Raw genomic sequence first — 22,910 nt, 5'->3', positions numbered from 1 at the left:
GCTACAGTATATCACACATCTTTATATTGGGGCTGTATATTTCACAATATGTTTGCGCTGTTTTGACTTGTTTACTTTTCATGGGTCTCAGTCAAAACCCTGGGAATGTTGTTCTGCAGTAGGATGTATTTATGTCTTCAAGTTTTCTACAGTCATATTTGATCTGAACTAGACCTGTAAGGCAGTCTACAAGATAAAATACAATAAAACTACCAAAATCCAACAACACCAATAAAACAGCAGCAATCAAAGCACTCAGAGGCTTAATTCTTACTGAAGAGGGCCACAGTACTTAAGATTTAATATGCAGTCTTATGTTTTAGATTACTGAATTTCCTGTGCATTGAAAACCAGCATGTCAGGAAGAAGATGTCTCCCAGACATCTATGTTTTATGCAGGAAATGGTTGTATAAATGTGTTCTACCATCTGAGACCCCATCTGTGTTTTGAAGTGATACAGCCTATGTTCAGGTTTACTACCTCAGTGACAAGTGGCCAAAGTTGAGACATCTAACAAAGATATGGCAGCACCCTCAAAAATGGCAATTAAATCAGCTTGAGCCCCATATACATCCTGGTGTGAATTCATCCTTAAAGCTGTTAGAATTAGGGCAGCTTCTGTTTCATATTCCCTTTTTAAAAATATATATTCTATACCTGATGTGCTTTCAAGAATACAAAAAGAAAATCACTCCAATTACTTGGTAGCATGTTTTATTTTAGCATAGTTTATGTATTACACAATTTTCTACTTTAAAAGTGTACTAATACAATCCCATAAAATATCTTTCTCAATTAGTTTTCCAATATTTGAAAATCCTTATCCCATGGACATTCATGAATCACCAGTTACCTGCACAGAATATTTTGCTGACTGTCCTCCAGATTTGATTCCTGTGTTATATTCTGTAGGCGCTAAACATAAGAAGCAAGGTTACAGCAATAAGGTAAACAATGAACAGTTGGAACATTTACTGAAGCAGGATTGTATATTTATTGTGGCCTTGGCAAAATCAACAGCCAGTCTTCTGCAGAAAGCCTCCAGACGGCACTGTCTGCTTACAGTACTGGCCCACAAAAACTTAAAAAAACAAAAAAGTATTTGCTGATGAAATGCAGTTAAGAACATGGCCAAACAGGTTTCTCTTTGAATTATATTCCAAAGTGTTTGTGCTGTGATGACAAACAAGCTTCTTCTTTTTTATTTTACATGGTTGAAAGGCAGAACACATAGCAAATAATAACCTCTCCTTCAGATCTCAAGGGTCAGGGAGGGACATATGAGAGAGAAAGCACCCCTGGAGATACCTAGGAATCCACCTGATTTAGGGTTTACAGGCAAGCACTTGAATCTGGCCCTGAAGCACAAAGGCAGCAACTACAGTTGAACTAAGACTGAAGTTTGTATATTTATTGAACTTACTTATGTCCTACCTTTCCATCCCAAACCACAGCAAAACAATGGGCCCAATTCCAAATTATTCTAGGCAGTCCATAAAGATTTGATGGTCTTCTGTATATCAAATGCTTCTGAGAGGTCCATGAGGAGCAAGACCAGAGAAATTAGAAGATTTGACATTACTATTCCTTTTTTCACCATACGAATGAATGGCCACTATATACATTGAGCTAAGCTACACATCATACTCTAAACCACATGCAACACTAGCCCAACAGCCGCTTCTGTAGTTCAAAACGCCCTTGCTAAGAAGTGATTTGCATTGGAGAAACAAAGGAGAGGACAGAATAATTAGAGGGATGCATGAGAATCCCTGTGCATTCCTCAAAAGGAGTTGAGGTTTTGTGCATATTCCTAATGAATGTATATAAAGCCCTCAGAGATGCTCAGAAAACACCTGCTCTATCACCTCCTGCCCCTTCTCCTTCCTGAAAGCAGAGAAACTAATGTCCAGGCAGGCAAAAAGGTTAAGATTATTTGCCTTTGGGCAGAGAAGAGGAAGGCAGCAACAATAGTTTGCTGGATCAGGGTGAATCAACTCAAGCTACAAGCAAGGCATCACAATTCTGATCATGAACATTTGTGGATGGGTCTTCACCTGTGTGAGCCATGGCTCCCCACATGCTTTTCTCACAAAATGCAACCTCTAAGATGCTTCCCCCATGGTGTTCCATACCTAAGTTTGTACAATAAACACATTTCTGGATCCATGGCAAGTAAATAGGTAGAGTAAGGGTTGAGCACCTATTTCCTTCCCTGCCATTTGTTTATTTCAGATCACTCCCAATAATGTTTTAAAGTAGAGAATTAAAATGTTGTCCCAGAAATCTGCAACTTGAGAAAATTCAGAGTACATAGTAATTTTTTTCAACTCAATACTCTACAGGATGCCAGTGTGTTTGTTTGACATAAATATTTTCAGTTTTAAACCTTTTAATATGTTGTTGTTATGTGCCTTCAAGTCGATTACGACTTATGGCGACCCTATGAATCAGCAACCTCCAATAGCATCTGTCATGAACCACTCTGTTCAGATCTTGTAAGTTCAGGTCTGTGGCTTCCTTTATGGAATCAATCCATCTCTTCTTTGGTCTTCCTCTTTTTCTATTCCCTTCTGTTTTCCCCACCATTATGGTCTTTTCTAGTGAATCATGTCTTCTCATGATGTGTCCAAAGTATGATAACCTCAGTTTCATCATTTTAGCTTCTAGTGACAGTTCTGTTTTAATTTGTTCTAACACCCAATTATTTGTATTTTTCACAGCCCATGGTATGTGCAAAGTTCTCCTCCAACACCACCTTTCAAATGAGTTGATTTTTCTCTTATCCGCTTTTTTCACAGTCCAACTTTCACATCCATACATAGAGATCGGGAATACCATGGTCTGAATGATCCTGACTTTAGTGTTCAGTGATACATCTTTGCATTTGAGGACCTTTTCTAGTTCTCTCACAGCTGCCCTCCCCAGTCCTAGCCTTCTTCTGATTTCTTGGCTATTGTCTCCATTTTGGTTAATGACTGTGCTGAGGTATTGAAAATCCTTGTCAAGTTCAATGTCCTCATTGTCAACTTCAAAGTTACATAAATCTTCTGTTGTCATTACTTTAGTCTTTTTGACGTTCAGCTGTAGTCCTGCTTTTGTGCTTTCCTCTTTAAATAGTATGGTATCGTCTGCATATCTTAAATTATTGATATATCTCCCTCCAATTTTCACATCTCTTTCATCTTCGTCCAGTCCTGCTTTTTGTATTATATGTTCTGCGTATAGATAAAATACCCTGTCTCACACCCTTTCCAACTGGGAACCAGTTGGTTTCTCCATATTCTGTCCTTACAGTAGCCTCTTGTCCAGAATATAGGTTGCACATCAGCACAGTCAGATGCTGTGGTACCCCCATTTCTTTTAAAGCATTCCATAGTTTTTCATGATCTACACAGTCAAAGTCTTTGCTGTAATCTATAATAAAGCACAGGGTGATTTTCTTCTGAAATTCCTTGGTCCATTCCATTATCCAACGTATGTTTGCGATATGATCTCTGGTGCCTCTTCCCTTTCTAAATCCATAAGAACATAACATAAGAACATAAGAAGAGCCTGCTGGATCAGGCCAGTGGCCCATCTAGTCCAGCATCCTGTTCTCATAGTGGCCAACCAGGTGCCTGGGGGAAGCCCGCAAGCAGGACCCGAGTGCAAGAACATTCTCCCCTCCTGAGGCTTCCGGCAACTGGTTTTCCGAAACATACTGCCTCTGACTAGGGGGGCAGAGCACAGCCATCATGGCTAGTAGCCATTGATAGCCCTGTCCTCCATGAATTTGTCTAATCTTCTTTTAAAGCCATCCAAGCTGGTGGCCATTACTGCATCTTGTGGGAGCAAATTCCATAGTTTAACTATGCGCTGAGTAAAGAAGTACTTCCTTTTGTCTCTCCTGAATCTTCCAACATTCAGGTTCTTTGAATGTCCACGAGTTCTAGTACTATGAGAGAGGGAGAAAAACTTCTCTATCCACTTTCTCAATGCCATGCATAATTTTATACACTTCTATCATGTCTCCTCTGACCTGCCTTTTCTCTAAACTAAAAAGCCCCAAATGCTGCAACCTTTCCTCATAAGGGAGTTGCTCCATCCCCTTGATCATTCTGGTTGCCCTCTTCTGAACCTTTTCCATCTCTATAATATCCTTTTTGAGATGAGGTGACCAGCTTGGACGTCTAGCATTTCTCGCTCCTTATATGGTAAGAACCTTTGTTGTGGAATCTTGAGCATTCCTTTACTTGCATGGGATATTAAGGCAATAGTTCGATAATTACTGCATTCCCTGGGATCCCCTTTCTCTGGAATTGGGATATATATTGAACGTTTCCAGTCTTCCATTGTTTAGTTTTCCATATTTGTTGACAAATTTTTGACAAAATTTGGACAGATTCAGTCTCAGTAGCTTGTAGCAACTCTATTGGTATGCCATCTGTTCCTGATGATTTATTTCTTCCAAGTATTTTAAGAGCAGCTTTCACCTCACATTCTAAAATTTCTGATTCTTCATCATACGGTTCCTCCGTGAATGAATCTGTCATCCTGGCTTCTCTATTATAGAGTTCTTCAGTGTATTGCTTCCATCATCCTTTTATTTCATCTCCATCAGTCAGTGTGTTCCCCTGTTGATTATTCAACATCCCTACTCTTGGTTTACATTTCCCTTTCATTTCTCTAATCTTTTGAAATAGGGCTCTTGTTCTTCCTTTTTTGCTGTCCTCTTCTATTTCTATACAATAACAATTGTAATAGTTCTTTGTCCCTACGTACTAGTCGCTGTATTGTTGCATTTAGGGTTCTGACCGTGTTTTTATCTCCTCTTGCTTTTGCTTTCCTTCTCTTTTTAACCATTTTAAGAGTTTCATCAGTCATCCATTGAGGTCTTTCTTTCTTTTTAACTAGAGGTATTGTCTTTTTGCATTCTTCCCTGATAATGTCTGTGACTTCACTCCATAGTTCTTCTGGTTCTCTGTCAATTAAGTTTAACGCCTCAAATCTGTTCCTTATTTGATCTTTATATTCTTCTGGGATATTATTTAAATTGTATTTTGGCATTATGATTGCTTTGTTGTTCTCTAGCTTTACTCTGATTTTCGATACAACCAGTTCATGACCAGTCTGCTCCTGGTCTTGTTTTCACAGAAAATATGGAACTTCTCCATCTTCTGCTACCAATTATATAACCAATTTGATTCCTATATTGATCATTTGGTGATGTCCACGTGTGCAGTCTACTTTTTGGTTGTTCAATAAATGTGTTCGCAAGAAACAAATTATTGGCTTCATAGACTTCAATAAGTCTTTCTCCTGCTTCTTTTCTGTCACCTAAGCCCCATTTCCCCACAATTCCTAGTTCCTCTCTGTTCCCTACTTTTGCATTCTAGTCCCCTATGATTATCAGCACATCTTGTTTTGGTGCGTGATCAATTTCCTTCTGTACTTCTGTGTAAAATCTCTCCAATTCCTCTTCTTCTGCATTTGCTGTTGGAGCATAGACTTGGATGATGGTTATGTTAATAGGTTTCCCATTTAATCTCATTGATATCACCCGCTCAGACCTTGCATTGTAGCTCCTAATTGCTTTTGCTACATCACTTCTCACTATTAAAGCAACACTGTTTCTTCTTAATTTCTCATTTTCTGCATAAAATATTTTGTAGTTGCCTGATTGAAAATGTCCCATTCCCATCCATTTTAATTCACTCATGCCAAGTATTGTAATGCTGATACGTTCCATTTCTTGCTTGACGATTTCTAACTTTCCCTGGTTCATGCTTCTCATGTTCCATGTTCCTATTGTATGCGTCGTACAACTCCAGACTCTCCTTTTGCATCTGTGTGCATCAGCCTCTGGGCTTCCTTTCGGCTTTGACCCAGCTGCATCATTAGTCACAGCGCTACTCGTACTTGTCCTTTGTTCTTCCCCAGTAGCTCGGTGAGTGCCTTCTGACCTGGGGGTCTCATCTTCCAGCACTATCTCGTGTTGCATTTTGGATACTCTGTTCATAGGGTTTTCATGGCAAGAGGTATTCAGAGGTGGTTTACCATTGCCTTCCTCTGAGTTTGGATGCATCTTAGTGTGGTGTCTCAGCTTTGACCATTCCACCTTGGGTGCCCCTGCTAGGAGTTTAACCTCTTGGTCTAGACTCCTGACGGCATTGCTCTTAGCTTCTTCAACACTCTCAACCCCCCTCACCACGTTAAGGTGCGCATCCTAAAGGGGGTGTGCATCCTAAAAAACTTTTTAATATAAATTTAGTATTTTATCCACATTTTTACAGAGAGAAGTTAGGGTATATGATTAGCAGAAATGCTTAGGCAAAAATGTCTGAAAACTCTGGATTCAGGGAGATGCATGCAATCATGCAATGCATAGAGACAGCCCCATTTATATTGAAGCAGACTCTGTTTTCACACTCTGCAACAGTGTGAACTAGAAACTTGTTTTAATCAAAGATTACATTCCCAGGATTCAGCATCAGTATGGAATTTTGAAATTCCTTCCAAAAATACAAATTGCTTTCTCTATTTCTGTGCAAAATGGCCACTGCACTCACAATGAAATGGATAGCATAAGTCATGTTAGTGCAATACTTTCTCCAGGTTATATTTAAAATTTAAAATGTAACTTTTCTTACTGTGTTTAGGAGTGGCCTATCAGTGGTGGAGCATGGAACCTAGGAGCACAGACCTATCCTGAAATTATTATCACAGGGTAAGGACCCTACTGTGATAGAACAGTGGTTACTAGAGATGTGAAGGCCAAGAAAAAACTGGGAAAATGGTGTGTGTGTCTGTTTTCTTTTTAAAAAAATTTTCCAGGAAGAAACCCAGAAAAAATCAGGAAAATGAAAAAAAGAAACCCTGGGTGGTTGTTGTTATTATTATTGTTGTTGTTGTTGTTGTTGTTGTTGTTGTTGTTGTTTGTTGTTGTTGTTTGTTGTTGTTGTTGTTGTCTTTATTTATACCCCGCCATTTTCCCAAAACTGGAACTTATGGCGGCTTCCAGATAAAAAATACATATAATTAAAAACATACAAAATCTACGTTAAAATAAGATTAAACTATTTCCAATATTAAAACCATACACACATGTAGCTAAAAGAGTTCAGACTAGTTTAAAAGTAAGTATGTATTCCGGTTCCGGGCTGATGGCGACGGGTGAGCTTTTTTCGCAGCTGCCCTTAGATCTGTTAATATATCATATATTTATCATATAATTAGTACATGTTAGTACTTTCATCCTACCGGTTGCAGCCAGAGGTTTAGTGTTCTGTTCCAATCTGTACTGCTTATTTAATTTGTTGGCAAAAACAAGAGATAATTTGAAAGAGTCCTTGAACGTCTGATAACGGGCCGACAGCCAAGAGTTACTACCTAATCTACTTCCACGTTTTAATGAGCACAAGAACTGCAGGCCGAAATGGTGTTAACAAGAAATGAGAGGAAAGCTTTAGGTCTGCCCCCTCTTCCTTTAGAAAGCTTGCCAGAAAAGGGAAAGAGGAAAAAAAAAAAAGATCGGAGAAAGCCCAAGATGAAGTACCTCACACTCAAAAACATTCTGGCAGTATAACAAGTGAACAAGGGGGACAGTTGAAAATTACGAATTTCTTTCCAACTGTATCACAACAACAAATTGTAAATGACTGCTGGCAGGCTACATCTTTGCCCTCCGATTGGTCCCTTCCCCTTAAGGGTTTCTCACACAGCTCATGGGAGGCACCTTCTGCTATGAATTTAGCTGAAGAAATTGTGATGGCTGACAGTCAAACTTTAAATAACAAAAGCTCCTCATATGGATCTCTTCCAACTGATCCCGCTGTTCTCCCCGCAGATAATTTTCCTCAAGAGGCAAATGATTTACAATATATACCCCCCCCCAAGCAGAGCGATTGTACACAACAACCTATGGCTTCAAATTCCCTTATGGACCGGTCTGTATCACCAGAAGGCTTTCAAAGAACTGATACAGACATGGATTTTATACAGCCTTCCCCAAAGGATGATTCTCCTGGACATACCCTATCACTTAAAAACTGGCTGTTTTTGATCACGACCGAGCTGGAGCATGTTAAAGTATACTTAAATGAATGTAATCTGCTGTTGACAACTTTGGTGGAGCTACATCGAAATTCACAGGTCCCTCAGTCTCACGTTGCTTCCGTTAATTCGACAAAGCCTTCTGTGGTGGTAGTGCCTCCTCAAACAAAGTCTTTCCGCACAAAGAAAAAAAGACGTCCGATACTTTACACACAGAAGAGTAAAAACCAAAAGCCACGTAAACCCCCACGAAGAAATGGGATGAATTTTAAGAGACTCTTTAATCTGCTGGATAATTTATCAACTGAGTCCTGAACGAAGCCAAGATCGACCCTGGCACAGTCCCCAACACGGACCTGTCCTTCTACACCTACTAAAGGCAGTATAAGACCCTGTAACCCTCCTCCTGCCGAAGCGAAGCCAAGAAATGTCTGCATCAGGAGCCCAGCCGGCTTCATCCCACATCAGGATCCTTGGTTGGATGCATTAGCCGGGGCAAAGACAAAACAAAATACATCTCCACGAGCTCCATTAGCGCAATGGAACCTAGTTTTGAATAGGCGCAAGTTGGCTTTTACAAATTATCCCAAGCCCTGGGGCTATATTTCATCTGTCGCCAGAAAACGTCATTTTCTGAATACTGTAGGGAAAGAGACGCCGGGGCTTCTCAATATAAAAGACATTGTGCAGGTAGAATTCCTTTATTATAATGGAAGGCGGGCCCGAGCAGTGGTCACCTTCACCTCTCAGGAGGTAGTCAATCAACTATGGCTCGCTAAAGAATCTCTGGCCAAGGAGGGAATTGCTACCCTAAGATATTTTGAAAATCTAGTACCACCATTGGGACTTATGCCCCCTTTGTATCTACTCCAAAAATCTGCGTATGTGGAGAAACAGCTCAAGCAAGATCTACTGATTGACTTGGAATCGTAGGATTCAATTGATCAAAGATTGGACTCCCCCCAAATGCCTGAAACCACTATTTTGGACAAGGACTTTACTTCCTGCCTATATTTTCAACAACCTGACCCGCGACAGATAGTGTCAACTAACGAGCTCTCCCAGGAGGCGTCGTCATGGGAAGGAGACTCTACCCCTAGACAGCCTTTCGGCCATGGCCACCCATTACCCCCAGAGGAGTCTCTCAGGGAAGGGAGATTGAATGATTCGCTGGGAAAGGAGGAACAATCGCTGCTTCAATCCTTTGGATCATTACCAGTGATCGACCGAGAGGAAATTTTAGATAGACTTGTACAACTTTCCTTACGTCTATCTGTTATCCATGAACAATCTAATGGAGATCAGTATATTCCTCTAGCAAGTAAATATGAGGGGGAAAATGCACAAAAGGAACAATACATAAAGGAACAAGATTCAATTCAGGTTCTGACTGATTTTTCTTCGCAGTACGTGCCGGACCGAACAAGCTCCTCATCTGGACTAACACCCTACGAACAAACTAAATCGGCTAGCAATTGCCCCGCTATGATGTCAGATACAAGTACCCATGACTGACAGTTTACGATTCTATCTTGGAACATAATGGGCTGGTCCAATAAATTTAGGGTGGCTGACCCATCCCCCTTTCTGAGTAAATTCAAGATCATATGTCTCCAAGAAACTTGGGCAACACCAGATGTCCCGGTGTTTTTAAGTGGCTTCCAAGCTTTTACGCTGCCAGCGATTAAATATAATATAAATGGCAGAGGCAGTGGTGGCCTTTGCATTTTTATTTCTGCAGATCTGCCTGTAGATATCCAAGCTCTGCGTCCAAATTGTGAGCATTATGTGCAAGGGGTGATGATTTCTGGCCTTTCTATAGGTCCCCTTATTATTATTAATGTCTATTTCCCCCCTCTTATGGCTAGAAAGCTTTCGCCAGGTAATATATGGGACCAACTATCAGAGTTCCTATCTCATTTGGAATTTCAATTCCCCCTATCCAGGGTAATATTCTGCGGGGATTTTAATGCCAGGTTGGGTCCAGGCTAGATTGAAGGGCCCTCATCAAATCAGGGCCCGGCTTTTGATATTCCCCTGTTTCCTCGGAAGTCGCAAGATCAGACAGCAAACAAACAAGGTTATAGATTAATAGAACTTATCCAATTACACCATTTGGAGTGCTTGCACGGCTCTACCGTTGATCAGTCCAACGGAGCACTGACATTTCTCTCATCAAGGGGAGCTAACGCGATAGACTTCACGTTTATCTCAAGATCAGTTTAAAAGTAATATAATAGACATTAGCAATGCAGCACCGCGCTTTATCCTTAGCCTTCAATTCCAAAGGCTTGTTGGAATAGGAAGGTCTTTGCTTGTTGGCAGAAAGACTGCAAGGAGGGGGTCATTCTTACCTCCCTAGGAAGGGAATTCCAAAGCCTAGGGGCAGCCACCGAGAAGGTTCCCCCCCCCATGTTTCCATTTTTTTCTGGGCCTTAGCCTCTCTACTGGTTACTGAAGGAAGGGTGGACCCATTAAAATGTTCCAGTTCCACACGTTTCTGGATCTCAGTGGTTTCTAGTTTGCCCTTGGGATTCTTCAGCAGATCTTGCCAGCTGTCCTTTGAGACCTAGTTGTGTTTTCAAATAGAGAGTTGTCTCTAGTGGTTCACACACTAACTTCTAGGTATCCTGTCCCAGGAGGTTAGACCTATTGGCTCTTCTAACAAGGACTGACTGTCATGGTGGCTTGCCAGGTATGTTCAGTCTATCTCAGTCAGCACATGGACGGGGAGACCAAGAACTCCTCCAGGCTGGTGGGTTTTTTTTGCATGTGTATAATGCAATATATTCTTGACATAAAATAGTGCATTAGTGGTAGATTTTCCATAGGAGGCCTGCCATCAAGCGGGTTATAGCTCCACCTATCGTCCGAAGGCAAGAATGTTTTTGAAGTCAAGACTAGGGGCGTCAGGCCCCTCCCACTCTCCAGTTCATTCTTGCCTCTGTCCGTACAAGTTTGAATTTGTTGATAGTGTAGATTCTAGATAAGTTTTTGTGTATCCGTGTGACGGGGTGGGAGGTTTTTTGTGTGTGTAGTCCTGTGCTTTTCCTTCCCTCTGCCTTGTCTTAAACTGTCTTGTTTACAACTGTTTGTTTTATATTTCTGGGGTATTTCTTTGGGGGGTTCTCCCTTGCCTGTGTTTTTCCCCAGTACCTAGCCTAACGGCAACTTAGGGAGAACGAGGCTGCGGCTCCCTCCCCCTCAGGCGGTGGACGCAGCCTTAAACCAGGAGCTTGCGGCTGCAGCTTCCTGCTCTGCTCCGCCGCTTTTTTCGTGCCTTTACGGCTTGCCGCCTACCTCAGGAGCCTGCGGCTGTGGCTCCTTTTGTCTTCCGTTATTTGTTGGGTTGCCGCCTTCCAGCTTACTGCCGCTGTTTTTTTTATTCGAGGCGGTTACTTCAATTCCCCCCCAGAAGCCTTCGGCTGCGGCTCTCCTTCCTTCCCTTTTAGCAGCTCTTATTAGTTGGGCTGCCCCAACTCCCCGACTCGTTCCGCGGCGTTTTAAAATCTCGCCGCTACGGTCCCTAGGAGTCTGCGGCTGTGATTTATTCCCAGTTTTTTCCGGCTACTGCCCCAACGGCTACGGGGATTTCGCTGGCCGTCCCGCCCTTTTGGCAGAGTCTCTTCTACCTGGCTTTTAAAGCCGCTATTGCGTCTCTCAGCCCTGCGGCTGTAGAACGTACTTGAGCCCGTTCTCTTGCATTTATTTTTCTGCTGCTCCTCAGTGTCCGCCATTGCTCCTTCCTCGTCACTCCGCCATTTTTGATTTAAAAAATTTCCCGCCATTTTGTTTGTCCCCCCTTTCCCCGCTCTTTCTGTTTAGCCTATTCGGTACTGAAAAGGGGGTCTAGCTTACAAGGGCTGTGGATAGCTGAGCCAAAGGCTGCAAGTCAGCTCCCACAGCACGATCTACCCTTTGTGTGTGTGCTACAGATGGATCCTATAGTTCTACACAGCTCCCTCTACTAAATCTGATACTGCTGCTGCCTCTTGCAGCTATTTGATCTACTACAACTATTTGAACCTGTACATTTTCATCTGTGACTGTCTCATCAAGGCTGTTTGAACTGTACATTCTGCCCCATTCGTGGCTGTGTACTAAGGCTGTTGATTCTATACAAAAGCTGTTTGAACTGTACATTCTGCCCCATTCGTGGCCGTGTACTAAGGCTGTTGATTCTATACAAAAGCTGTTTGAACTGTACATTCTGCCCCATCCGTGGCTGTGTACCAAGGCTGTTAATTCTGTACATTCTGCCCCATCCGTGGCCGTGTGCTAATGCTGTTGAATCTGTACATTCTGCCCCATCCGTGGCCATGTACTTCGCCATCTGAGCCAGTGCATTCTGCCCCATCCGTGGCCGTGTACTGAGCCTATTGGGTCTGTACATTCTGCCTCATCTGTGGCCGTGTACTAAACCCCTCGGGAATATATGATGGCGGAACAGCCAGTGACAGCTCAGGCAACCAAGCCTAAACAATCAAAGGCACCCAAGCACAAGCACGTCAAAGCGGTTGCCAAAACTAAACATATATCCAGCCACAGCACAACCAAGCAGGCACGCTACATTTCTGTACCGGTTTCTGAGGAGGCTGGCCAGGAACCATTAACAAATCTATTTAATTCTCCGACCGCATCCTCCGAGGAGGACTTTGCAGGGTTTCCCGATCAGCCAACAGCCAGCTATCCTCCTCCCATATTACCACCGAGGGCTCATTCCTCCTCTCAGCCTGCCGAACCACCCAGCTCTTTGCCTTTGCAAGCACAAACATCTTCCACACCGGGGCTACAGCTGTCTCATGAATTCATATTGCAACTACAAGACATGCTGTCGTTCTTCTCTTAAACACAGGCACAGGCACAAGTCACTGCAGTGCCTCAGCGGAGTGTTTGCAGACAACCCGATGATCTCGGCCACTATGTTCACACTGAGGCAGATCCATCATGTTCTCCAAACCCTTTTGACATTGCCAGGGGCAGGTTTGTCGATGACGTCTCTTGTGGGGAGGGCCCACCATATGCGATGCAAGCAGAAGGTGATGACTGGAGTGACCAGTCGGAGCAAGAGGAAGACACATCCTATCGTCTGTTTGATACCTCCGATTATCAACCCCTTGCTCGCAGAGTACTGACCACCCTTGGTCTACAACCTACACAACCTGCAGCTACCACTCCCGCAATTAAGGGGGCCAGGGTTCTGAAATCCCCCACAACAGCGGAGCACTACCTTCCTGTGCCAGATCCTATTGCTAAGCTGGCCAAGGACGAATGGTCTCACCCATTACAAACACGCCATTTTAATGCCCTTGCGGACAAGCTTTACTCTTTGGCTCTGGAATTTACTAGCAAACTGGCCATCCCTGGCATAAACGAGCCAATCTCCAGTCTAGTTTTTAGATCCCTTTTGCCGAGGGAAGGAGATTCACATTTAAAGGACGCCACTGAGCGGAGACTGGACTTTGCCTTATGCAAAAACCATGAGGCCACCGCTTTCTCCATGCGAGCTTCTACATCAGCTTCCATCTTCTCCAGGGCAGCGATGATGTGGTTGGATGACCTTTTAGATTATCCTAATCCCGATCCTGTCTCTCTGAGGAGTCACTGGTCAAATCACACAAGACGGCGGTGTTTGTAGCTGATGCCACCTTGGACGCTAACCAGTTGGGAGCAAGAGCTATGGCAGCTCAGGTTGTTGCTTTGCGGACCCTTTGGCTTCGTCAGTGGCAAGTGGACTCTACAGCCAGGGTCAACTTGTCAAGGGCACCTTATTCGGGCTCACTACTTTTTGGCGAGGAAGCCCTAAAGGCAGTACTTGTTGACCCCAAGGACTCTCGGAAACCGGTCTTGGCCACTGTCAGATACGTTGATCGCAGGCCCTTCAGACGTTTCACCTCATACTGCCCAACCCAGCCTTTTCGTGGAGCGCGGCCCGGGGGACGAGGCCGCGATTTCCGAAACAATGATTTCCGTCCCTCAAGGGGAGTCTGGAACAGACGTTTCCCAGGCAGAGCTCAGTACCAGGGACGCAGGGGTGCCTCAACGTCTGCATATCGGGGTGGGTCTGACCAGCACATACAGTACTGACGCAATACTGGTCGGGGGCAGACTGCTTCTGTTTGGAGACTATTGGCTGCATCTGACTCAGATCACCTGGATCAGAGATCTTTTTTGTTATGGCTATGCGCTAGAGTTGGACAACCCCTCCAGACAGATTTCATCCTGCTCCTTGTCCCAGGGCACAAGCCAGGCACTGCAACATGCAAACAGCCATACATCACCTCTTGGACACGGCGGCAATAGAGCCAGTCCCTACAACAGAGAGGTCGGAAGGGGTGTACTCCCTCCTATTTGCTGTGCCCAAACGAGATCTGTCATGGAGGGTGGTGTTGGACCTCAAGTTCATCAACCATTTCGTAAAGTATCACAGATTCAAAATGGAATCCCTCCACTCCATTACAGAAAGCCTTCACGAAGGAGACTTCCTGGCTTCTATCGACCTAAAGGAAGCGTATCTCCATGTGCCCATTTGCATAGCCCACAGAAAATTCCTTCGGTTTGCCTTCGGCCCCCAGCATTTTCAATATCGAGCAATGCCGTTCGGCCTCTCGTCTGCCCCGAGAGTATTTACCAAGGTGCTACTCATACTAGTGGCTTACCTCCGGCTTCAAGGGGTGCACATCTACCCCTACTTGGACGATCTTTTAATACGGGTGAATTCGACGGAGCTGGCTCATCGACATCTAACACTCACGCTCCAGATATTACAGACCTACGGCTGGCTAGTCAATTTCGACAAAAAACATCTACAACCAACCCAACACCTACAACATCTAGGGGCGATGTTAGACACCTGGCAGGAGATGGTGTTCCTGTCTCCCGACCGCACAACTGCTATTATAGACATCGCAAGATCTTTGATGCACCATACAACCGCAGATGTCATGCTTCTAGCCAGGGCTTTCGGAATGTTGGTATCCACCATCCATATTGTGCCATGGGCTCGAGCTCATACTCGCCACCTTCAGTGGGCTTTGTTGCCGTTTCAGCAGGACATTGCCAGCTCAAATCATCGAACAATTCCCTTGAGCCCCGCACTGTGTCTTTCCTTCTGCTGGTGGACGAGGGTCCAACATCTCAAGCAGGGCAATCCATTCAGAGAACCCCGCAGGACTATTGTCACCACAGATGCAGGTCTCCTAGGCTGGGGAGCCCACTGCAACTCCCAGTTCGTTCAGGGGGTTTGGTCCGAAACGGAGTAGACTCAGAGCATCAATTGGTTAGAGCTAAAGGCTGTCCACTTAGCTCTGCTCCACTTTCAGTCTCTGTTCCCCTTGGACCATGTCCTCATCCGAACGGACAACACGTGTGCGAAATCACATTTAAACAGACAGGGGGGAACCAGGTCCCATCCCCTGCAGAACCTAGCCTACCTCATATTCGACTGGGCAGAACAACATCTACAATCCTTGAAAGCAGAACATCTCAGAGGCATTTGGAATGTGGCGGCAGACTGGCTCAGCAGACAACAAGTCTTTCCGAGAGAATGGAAACTTCATCCGACCATTTTCCATCTTCTCCAGTGTCGGTTCGGCGTCTTCTCAGCCGACCTGTTTGCCTCCTGTGGCAATTGCCAGCTACCCAGGTACTTCGCACGATACCTGGACACAACAGCGGAAGCGGTGGATGCTCTGTCACTACTGTGGCCGGATGGCCTATTGTACGCCTTTCCTCCAATACCACTGTTAGCCAGAACCTTGAGAAAGGCGCGGCGCGAGAGAGCACAGCTGGTTCTGATAGCACCATATTGGCCCCGTCGACCGTGGTTCTCGGATCTCCTTGCAATTTCGGTGATGGACCCTTGGACACTGCCAGTCAGGCCAGACCTCCTATCCCAAGGCCCAGTATGGCATCAGGACCCCAATTGGCTCAATCTAACAGCGTGGCTTTTGAACGGGGACATTTGAGGTCGGCTGGCCTGTCTGACGCTGTTATTGACATTATCTTGGCCTCGAGAAGACCATCTACCACTCGTATCTATCAACATACTTGGGTGGCATTCTCCAGGTGGTGTCAGTCCCAGCACCTCGATCCTTCCCGGGCCACAATACAACAGGTGCTGCAATACCTTCATAGGGGCCTCATGATGGGACTTAGACCCAACACCTTTCGTCGACGTGCGTCCACTCTATCGTCCATTCTCTCAGTGTCCTCCACTGGTGCCCCTATTTCCTCGCACCCATTCATTAAACGTTTTCTGAGGGGAACCGCTCTACGCTCACCAGCTGTAGTTCACCGTTTTCCCTCATGGAGTTTGTTGAAGGTCCTGCAGGTTTTACAACGCCCTCCGTTCGAACCCCTTATGACTGTACCTTTACGTCTGTTGTCATTCAAGGTCCTGTTCCTAATCGCAATCACCTCTGCGAGATGAATTTCGGAACTGGGCGCATTGTCTTCTGCCCGCCATCTCTGTGTCTTCCACAAGGATTCTGTTGTGCTGAAGACTGATCCTTCCTTCCGTCCCAAGGTCGATTCAGTTTTCCATTGCAACCAGAACATAGTTCTTCCTTCCTTTTGTCCGAATCCTACCCATCTGCTCGAGAAGGCTTGGCATTCGTTGGATGTTCGGAGGGCTCTCAAGACCTACCTGTCTAGGACCCAGGATATACGACGAACTGAGTCTTTGTTTGTATCCTTTCATCCACGTTCTATGGGGCATAAAGTAGCTAATTCCACTTTATCACGCTGGTTACGTGCATGTATTACCTTAGCTTATGAGTCACTTAAGCTTCCAGTTCCAGCTTGTATAACAGCTCATTCCACTAGGTCAGCTGCCACCACGGCTGCTTTTGCTACAAACGCTCCTGTTGCTGACATTTGCAGAGCTGCTGTTTGGTCTACCCCACACTCGTTTATAAGGCATTATAAAATAGATTGTTATGCCTCTGCCGATGCCTCTTTTGGCAGACGAGTGTTGCAACAGGTTCTTAATGATTATTAGGATGTGGGTGGTCCCTCCCTGTTATGGGCTGCTTTGGTACATCCCGCTTGATGGCAGGCCTCCTATGGAAAATGGACCATTGGTCTCACCTAAAGGGTGATTTTCATAGGAGGACTGCCATCACGACCCTCCCAGTTGGAGGATAACTAGATACTTTTTGGGTTTTTTTCATATATTCCTGTTACGCTATTATGTTTGATTTACTAGTGAAGTCAAGACTGCTATTAATGTCATATCGCTACGTTAGAGTCATATTGTTATGATTATTGTTACTGTGTTATGTCTTTGCTGGTAGGCCCGTTGGCCTTTTCTCCTGCATTTTTAGATATCTATCCTTGGACTCGCTGCGAATGAACTGGAGAGTGGGAGGGGCCTGATGTCCCTAGACTTGACTTCAAAAACATTCTTGCCTTCGGACGATAGGTGGAGCTATAACCCGCTTGATGGCAGTCCTCCTATGAAAATCACCCTTCAGGTGAGACCAATGGTCCATTACTTCTGCTTTAATTTGTTCTATGATGCTTCCCCAGTGCTACCACATTATTGCTGTCCAGACAGGCTATAGTGCAACAAAAGGGGTGCAAAATACACCAGAACACTTGTGGCATGAGAAATTATGGGATTTCAGCAGGAATGTGCAGGATATGCACTGACTAGAAATTAAGCAGTGTGACTACCCCAAAACTTTTGCGGGCTCAAACAGTATTGAAAGCAGGGTCACTTGTTACCATCCTAATAATATCATGAGCACAAATCACCATAAATGCACAATGAAAAGGACACGTGGAGGGCCCCCAAGACAAATGCTCAGCCTTGGTAGAAACATGTGAGACGGTCACTGTTTTGTATCTTGTTTTAATTGACTTTTAACCTATTCTTTTTAAGTCATGCGGATGGATCAGTAAAATTTTGGGATGCTTCTGCCAGTAAGTTCCAAAACATAATTCTTATACAAATAATAATTGCATGCTGCATATCTGAAAGGAAAAGAAATGCTTATTTATTTATTTATTAAAATAAATTATTATTAATTAATTCATTAGTTGATGAAATAGTGAAAAATACAATTAATGTAATTAATGCAGTGAAATTAATTCCTGACTTTGCAGTGTGTGTTGATGGAGGGTGGCCAATGTTGCTGCATGCTTTTTGTACCCAAAGCCTTTTAGTTCCTTTCACCTCCTATTTCTATGGCATCATGCTCTAGGGTGTGGCATGATCAGAAATGCTGGATACATATCATTTGATGTTTTATTAATTTCCTAAGCCAAAGATGGCCAACCTTTCAACATCTTACTCTTCTACACAATTGTTCAAGGTACAGTTCTGTTTTTAGGGACTGGGTTATCAAGTGAAATGTTTGAATTATTTAAATTATTTATTTATTTATTTATAGTTACATAATTATTAATTATTTAAACTACAACAAATTCTATGTGCATTTACCTAGAAGTAAACCTCGCTGAACCCCAAGTGACTTACTTTGAGTAGTGCATAGGATTGCACTGTCATCCTATTACAATGGAGATAGTGGGTTTAGAGAAAAAGGATAAATCAGTGCTTTTATGGTCTGCAAAGATATCAGCTCATAAAAATTACTATGGGTGTTATCCAGCTTAGCAGTTCAGCCTAGCACAAGCACTTTTGGCTGCGCAGTGGAATTTCCCCCTCCCTCTTCTGTCTGTTGTGGGTTCCGCCCAATTCTCTGGAGCATATTTAGGGGCCACACAGGGGGAGGCATGTAGGGAGAGGAAATGGAGGGGGAACTTGCATTGCACATCCAAAAGTGCTTATGCTCGGGTGAACTTGTTAAGCTGGATACCTGCCCTGTGCTTCCTCCATAGTTTCTCTCTTTGTCCCAGAGTTGTATAAAATAACACAGCACAGAATGAAAGAGAGCCTGGATACAGTTTGTGACTTTGAGAAACAAAATGAAGAACGGGGGCTTGCTTTAATGCTGTACTATGTGGCAGCCCAAATTGGGCTATATAAGTTGCTTTGGAAAATAATTCAGTATAGCTTGTGGTAGAATAATTGAGTAGATCTTATTCTTAATTCAGTTGATTTCCACACTGTATTAACCACACAGTATTATCAATGGGAATGGTGGTGAGCATGCAGAACCAGTCTGGTACTCTTTTCCCAATCTTCCTCCCCCTCCCCCCCGGCACCCTATCTTTAGCCTTTAACTTTTGGCAGGGAGGAATGTATCCGTGAGAAGGAAGCTTTACCCTTCATTTTACTCTCAACAACTGTGATCATCACACTGCTCAGAGCACACCTGTGCAGTTGTACTTACTTTGAAAGACTTTAAAATTTCAGACCCAAGTGCCTGGGGGAGGGGGAAGAGGAGAAGATCCCTAAATCCCAGCGGTGTCACTAGTGGGGTGCGGGGGGTGCGGACCACACCCGGGTGACACCATGAGGGGGGTGACACCCAGAGCCGCCCCATCACGGGGCAACGCGCCCACGCCGTTGCCCGGCAAAGGAGCCGAGAAGTGCTCCGAGTCGGCGTCGGAGCAGCCAACTCCTCCTCGCAGGCAGGCGGGCAGGCGAGACCGGGAGCAGTGTCGGCAGGGCGAGGGAGGCACGCCGGTGTTCCCAGGCCTGCTTCTCTGGCTGGGTGCCCCTCCGGTGCGTGCCCTCCCAGGGGCATGGACGGGTTTGGCTGGCCTCGCGCACATACGTGTGCTCAGAACAAGATTTGGGGGCTCGCCAAGGGCCTCCCGGCACCCGGTCCTGTGTGCGCCAAAAGCAGGTGCCTGTTTGCTGGCGGTGAAGCCGGGACGGGCCTTCCACCGTCAGCCCAGAGCATGTGGTCAGCATCTCCTGCTGAGTGTGCATGCGCATGGCCAGCCACCCCGTCCATGCCCCTGGGAGGGCACGCGCCAGAGGTCAGCACCCCCCCACACTCCTGCTAGTGACGCCGTTGCTAAATCCAAAAAGAAAGAGGAGAGGAGGAGGCTTGGTGCAGTGCAAGTTCTTTGGAACTAGTTTCCTTCTACCTCCTTTGCTCCTCCCTTGCTTCTATCTTCTGTGCTGTGTGTCACTTTTGAATATGGTTGCAGGAGAAATTTGATTCAGTTCACAATTAAATCCGCATTTGTCAAATTCATGCTTTGCAAAACAATATAAGAACCAAAATATAGCCATCCTTCAAAATTTGCACTTACCCAAATTTTGTGATGTAGTTCTCCAACCAAACAATGCTTACAGTAAGGCATATTTTAGGGGGAACTCTGCATAAAAATGAATATATGTGAAAGTATACAAATAACATATAAAATGTGTTATGTTAGGAGAAATTACTTGCAAAATGTGTGCATTAGTTAAAACTGCATATAGAAATGTGTTCATTAGGAGAAATTAATTCATGAGATTTTTTTTTTAAATAGCAAATTTCTGAAGAAATGTAGAGAACTGATTTTTTAAAAAACAAGTTTTATTGGTTTTTCAAAATAAGATAAATGCTTTCACCAGAGACAAACAACATACAGTTCAGATGAAGTGTCTCCTTTTTAGGAAAATTACAGTGGATTCACCAGTCATATAAAGAACAAGACATTAACAGCCCTCTCCAAGAAAACCCTTAATAATGGAGAACTCAATTTAAGATTGGAAAAATTAGAAACTGGGAAAACTGAAATAGAACTTTCCATCCCTATTTTTGAGCAATGGTAGAGTTTGTTTCTTATTATAGGGGAGTGACACTCTTGTCTTCCCAGTATGTGTTCCAGTGCAATGTCTGCTGCAACTTCTTGAGATCAGTGTCAGTTGATGCGGCCTAATGATGTGGACAAGGTGCTTGTGAAGCGACCAGAAATGTGTCCTCTCGACCCTTGTCCTTCTTGGCTTATTAAAGCTTGCTGAGTGGGTATGACTGAGTGGATCTAGGGTGTGGTCAACTTATCCTTGTGAGAGGGAGTGGTCCCAGCCGCCCTGAAAGAGGTGGTGATCCAACCACTCCTGAAAAAGCCCATCCTGGACCCATTGGTTTGTGACAACTACTGCCCGGTCGCAAATACCCCCTTGTTAGGGAAGGAGATTGAGACGGTTGTGGCACAGCAATAGCAAGTACTCTTGGATGAAACAGATTATTTCAATCCATTCCAATCTGGGTTCAGGGCTGGTTATGGGACTGAATCGGCCTTGGTTGCCCTGATGGATGCCTTTATTGGGAGAAGGACAGGGGGAGTACGATCCTGTTATTCTTACTTGATCTTTCAGCAGGTTTTGAAACTATTGACCATGGCATCCTTCTGAGCCCACTTGATCCTACATCCTGGGTCGTTTTCATAGAATAGCATTGGATGCTTGTCTTTCAGCCCCCTGGCAGTTATGCTGGGGGGTACCGCAGGGTACCATCTTGTCCCCAATGCTGTTTAACATCTATATGAAGCCCTTGAGAGCAGTTATCAGGAGATTTTGGGCAGTTGTCAGCAGTACACTGATGATACCCAGCTCTATTTCTCTATAACATCTGAATTGGGAGAGGCCGTGTAAGCCCTGGACCAGTGCCTGGACTCAGTGGTGGGCTGAATGGGGACCAATAAACTGAGTCTGAATCGTAGCAAGACAGAGGTGCTGTAGATTGGTGATTCCTGAGTTGAGTAATTGGTCAGTTGCCTGCTTTAAATGGGGTTGTGCTCCCTCTGAAAGAGCAGGTTCATAGTCTGGGGGTGCTCCTGGATCCATCTTTGTTGCTAGAGGCCCAGGTGAGCTCAGTGGCTATGAGTGCCTTTTACCAGCTTCGTCTGGTAAGACAGCTGCGGCTGTTTCTGGACCTGGATAGCCTGACCACTGTTGTCCATGCACTGGTAACCTCCAGGCTGGATTACTGTAATAGTGTTTGCCGCCCTGGGCACCTGCTGGGAGGAAGGGTGGGATATAAATCAAATAATAAATAAATAAATAAATAAATAATGTGCCCTATGTGGGGCTACCCTTGAGGTTGGTCTGTAAGCTGCAGCTGATGCAAAATACATCTGTGTGATTGCTCACTGGGGCAGGGTGTGGCCAACATGTCACCCTACTGCTGAAAGAATTACACTGGCTGTCCATTAGCTATTGGGCCAAGTTCAAGATTCTGGTTTTGGTATTCAAAGCCCTGTATTGCCGCCCTGGGTTCTGCTGGGAGGAAGGGGGAGATATAAATCAAATAATAAATACATACATACATACATACATACAGCTTGGGACCAGGATACCCGAAAAATTGTCTTACCCCTTATATATCCAGTCGATCACTGTGGTGTGCAGGTGAGGGCATCCTGCAGATTCCATCTTATCAGGAGGTACGTTCCGTACAACATAGGAAGCAGACCTTTAGTATTGTGGCACCTAGCCATTGCAATTCCCTCCCCTTAAATATTAGACAGACAGCATAGAATCATAGAATAGTAGAGTTGGAAGGGGCCTACAAGACCATCGAGTCCAACCCCCTGCTCAATGCAGGAATCCAAATCAAAGCATTCCCGACAGATGGCTGTCCAGCTGCCTCTTGAATTCCTCCAGTGTCGGAGAGCCCACTACCTCTATAGGTAATTGGTTCCATTGTCGTATGGCTCTAACAGTTAGGAAGTCTTTCCTGATGTCCACTCGAAATCTGGCTTCCTGCAACTTGAGCCCATTATTCCGTGTCCAGCACTCCGGAACGATTGAGAAGAGATCCCGGCCCTCCTCTATGTGACAACCTTTCATGTACTTGAAGAGTACTATCATATCTTCCCTCAGTCTTCTCTTCTCCAGGCTAAATATGCCCAGTTCTTTCAGTCTCTCCTAATAGGGCTTTGTCTCCAGTCCCCTGATCATCTTTGTTGCCCTCCTCTGAACCCGTTCCAGTTTGTCTGCATCCTTCTTGAAGTGCGGAGACCA

At 44.6% G+C, this 22,910-nt stretch overlaps 1 protein-coding gene across 2 annotated transcripts in view; it reads left to right on the top strand.

Annotated features, from left to right (window-relative positions):
* The window catches only part of STXBP5L (syntaxin binding protein 5L), a 165,681-nt gene that overhangs the window by 89,411 nt on the left and 53,360 nt on the right, over positions 1-22,910 (top strand). For both annotated transcript variants that reach the window (XM_061638424.1, XM_061638413.1), the window contains exons 12-14: positions 801-948; positions 6,643-6,710; positions 17,922-17,962. In XM_061638424.1, the coding sequence (XP_061494408.1) occupies positions 801-948; positions 6,643-6,710; positions 17,922-17,962 (257 nt within the window). The remainder of the gene's footprint in view (positions 1-800; positions 949-6,642; positions 6,711-17,921; positions 17,963-22,910) is intronic.

The sequence above is a fragment of the Rhineura floridana genome, chromosome 1, assembly GCF_030035675.1.
Source record: "Rhineura floridana isolate rRhiFlo1 chromosome 1, rRhiFlo1.hap2, whole genome shotgun sequence".
NCBI classification, from domain to species: Eukaryota; Metazoa; Chordata; class Lepidosauria; order Squamata; family Rhineuridae; genus Rhineura; species Rhineura floridana.
The sequence above is the reverse complement of the archived record's forward strand: the minus strand, read 5'-3'. Positions and strand labels throughout refer to the sequence as shown.